At 47.2% G+C, this 1,226-nt stretch overlaps 1 protein-coding gene across 1 annotated transcript; it reads right to left on the bottom strand.

Annotated features, from left to right (window-relative positions):
* Positions 1 to 76: 76 nt before the first annotated feature.
* Positions 77 to 1,027, bottom strand: Pmar_PMAR018200 (conserved hypothetical protein; the record flags this gene model as incomplete). Its single annotated transcript, XM_002785226.1, has 1 exon — positions 77 to 1,027. One exon carries the CDS (start codon positions 1,025 to 1,027, stop codon positions 77 to 79), a length of 951 nt encoding a protein of 316 aa, XP_002785272.1.
* Positions 1,028 to 1,226: the final 199 nt, after the last annotated feature.

The raw sequence follows: 1,226 nt of genomic DNA, 5'->3' as shown, positions 1-1,226 counted from the left end.
CTAACATACGGCTCGAAGTCCCTGAAAAAAACCAACAAGCCCAACTCAACTACCTCCCACCGCACTCGCAAGATTCTCACCTGCATATCTTCCCAAGCTTCGAGTAATCCGTAGCATCCCTATTAAAAAGAGTCTCCCTACTATTAAATACCTTTGCTTCACTGACCGCATTCTCAAGCCGACCCTGTAGGTCCTCTAGAAGTGCTGAGACCTTCTCCACTTCGGAGAGTTCATCATGTGCTGAAAATGCCGCAACTTCTTCCTCAAGACTCTCAATCACCTTCTCGAATGCTTCTTGTCCCGACATCTGCTTCTTGAGGAACTTCTCTCGATATACCACAAGTTTCTCAGATAATTTCGTGGCGAGCGACATAATTTCCCTAGGTCGGCCGTACATTTTCCACCGCTCATGTAAGGCATTTTCATCAAGTTCATAAACCGTCCCAAAAGTCTCCAACGCCTCATACATCTCAACACACTCCTCAATTTCCTTCTGCACTTTACCAACCTCAACCGGTAAGTGGGTCAAAAATTCCGATATTTCCGACACAGTTTCAATATCCGGAATTTTACACTCAAGCCTTTCCTTAAAACGTTCAAACTTCGGCAGCACTTCAGAATTCATCCTCTCCTCTAATCGCTCCGCCTCAATCCTCAATATCCCCTCCGCCACCTCAAAAAGCCTCGCAGCCAGATCCCGCGCGATGTCCCCGAATTCAATTTTAAACATACCACACCTCACTGAACGTCCCGGTATTCTCACCAAGACTTCCTCTCTTCGACGTAGCTTCTCACTGACAACTCTCTTGACCTCCTCAGCGGTCAGCACCTCCTCGCCCCTCCCATACGCCTCTAGTTCAGCTTCTACATCTATCGCTAAGACGTCCTCAAGATCTCGAAACGAACTGATATACTCCTCAAGCCACTCCTCATGCGCCATAATACTCTTCCTAACTCTACTACGACGCTCAAGCACCCATACATCAGCGTCGTTGAAGCCTTTGAATAGCCTCCCATTTCCCATCATTTTCGAAAGTAATAGCCTTTCCAAACTCGGCAAATTATCTACTATCGCCAAGCTCCTGTCAAAAATCACATCAGCCGCCTCAGCAAACTCCCTAGGGGTCCTCGTGAATGCAAAACAAGGCACATATTCTACTTCCCTTTGGCGTTCCGAACTCTCTTCCTCCTCACAGAACGTAATTCCTTCACCAACTCTCTCTGAG

The sequence above is a fragment of the Perkinsus marinus genome (assembly GCF_000006405.1).
Source record: "Perkinsus marinus ATCC 50983 genomic scaffold scf_1104296933168, whole genome shotgun sequence".
NCBI lineage: Eukaryota > Perkinsozoa > Perkinsida > Perkinsidae > Perkinsus > Perkinsus marinus.
This window is presented reverse-complemented; position numbering and strand designations above follow the sequence as displayed.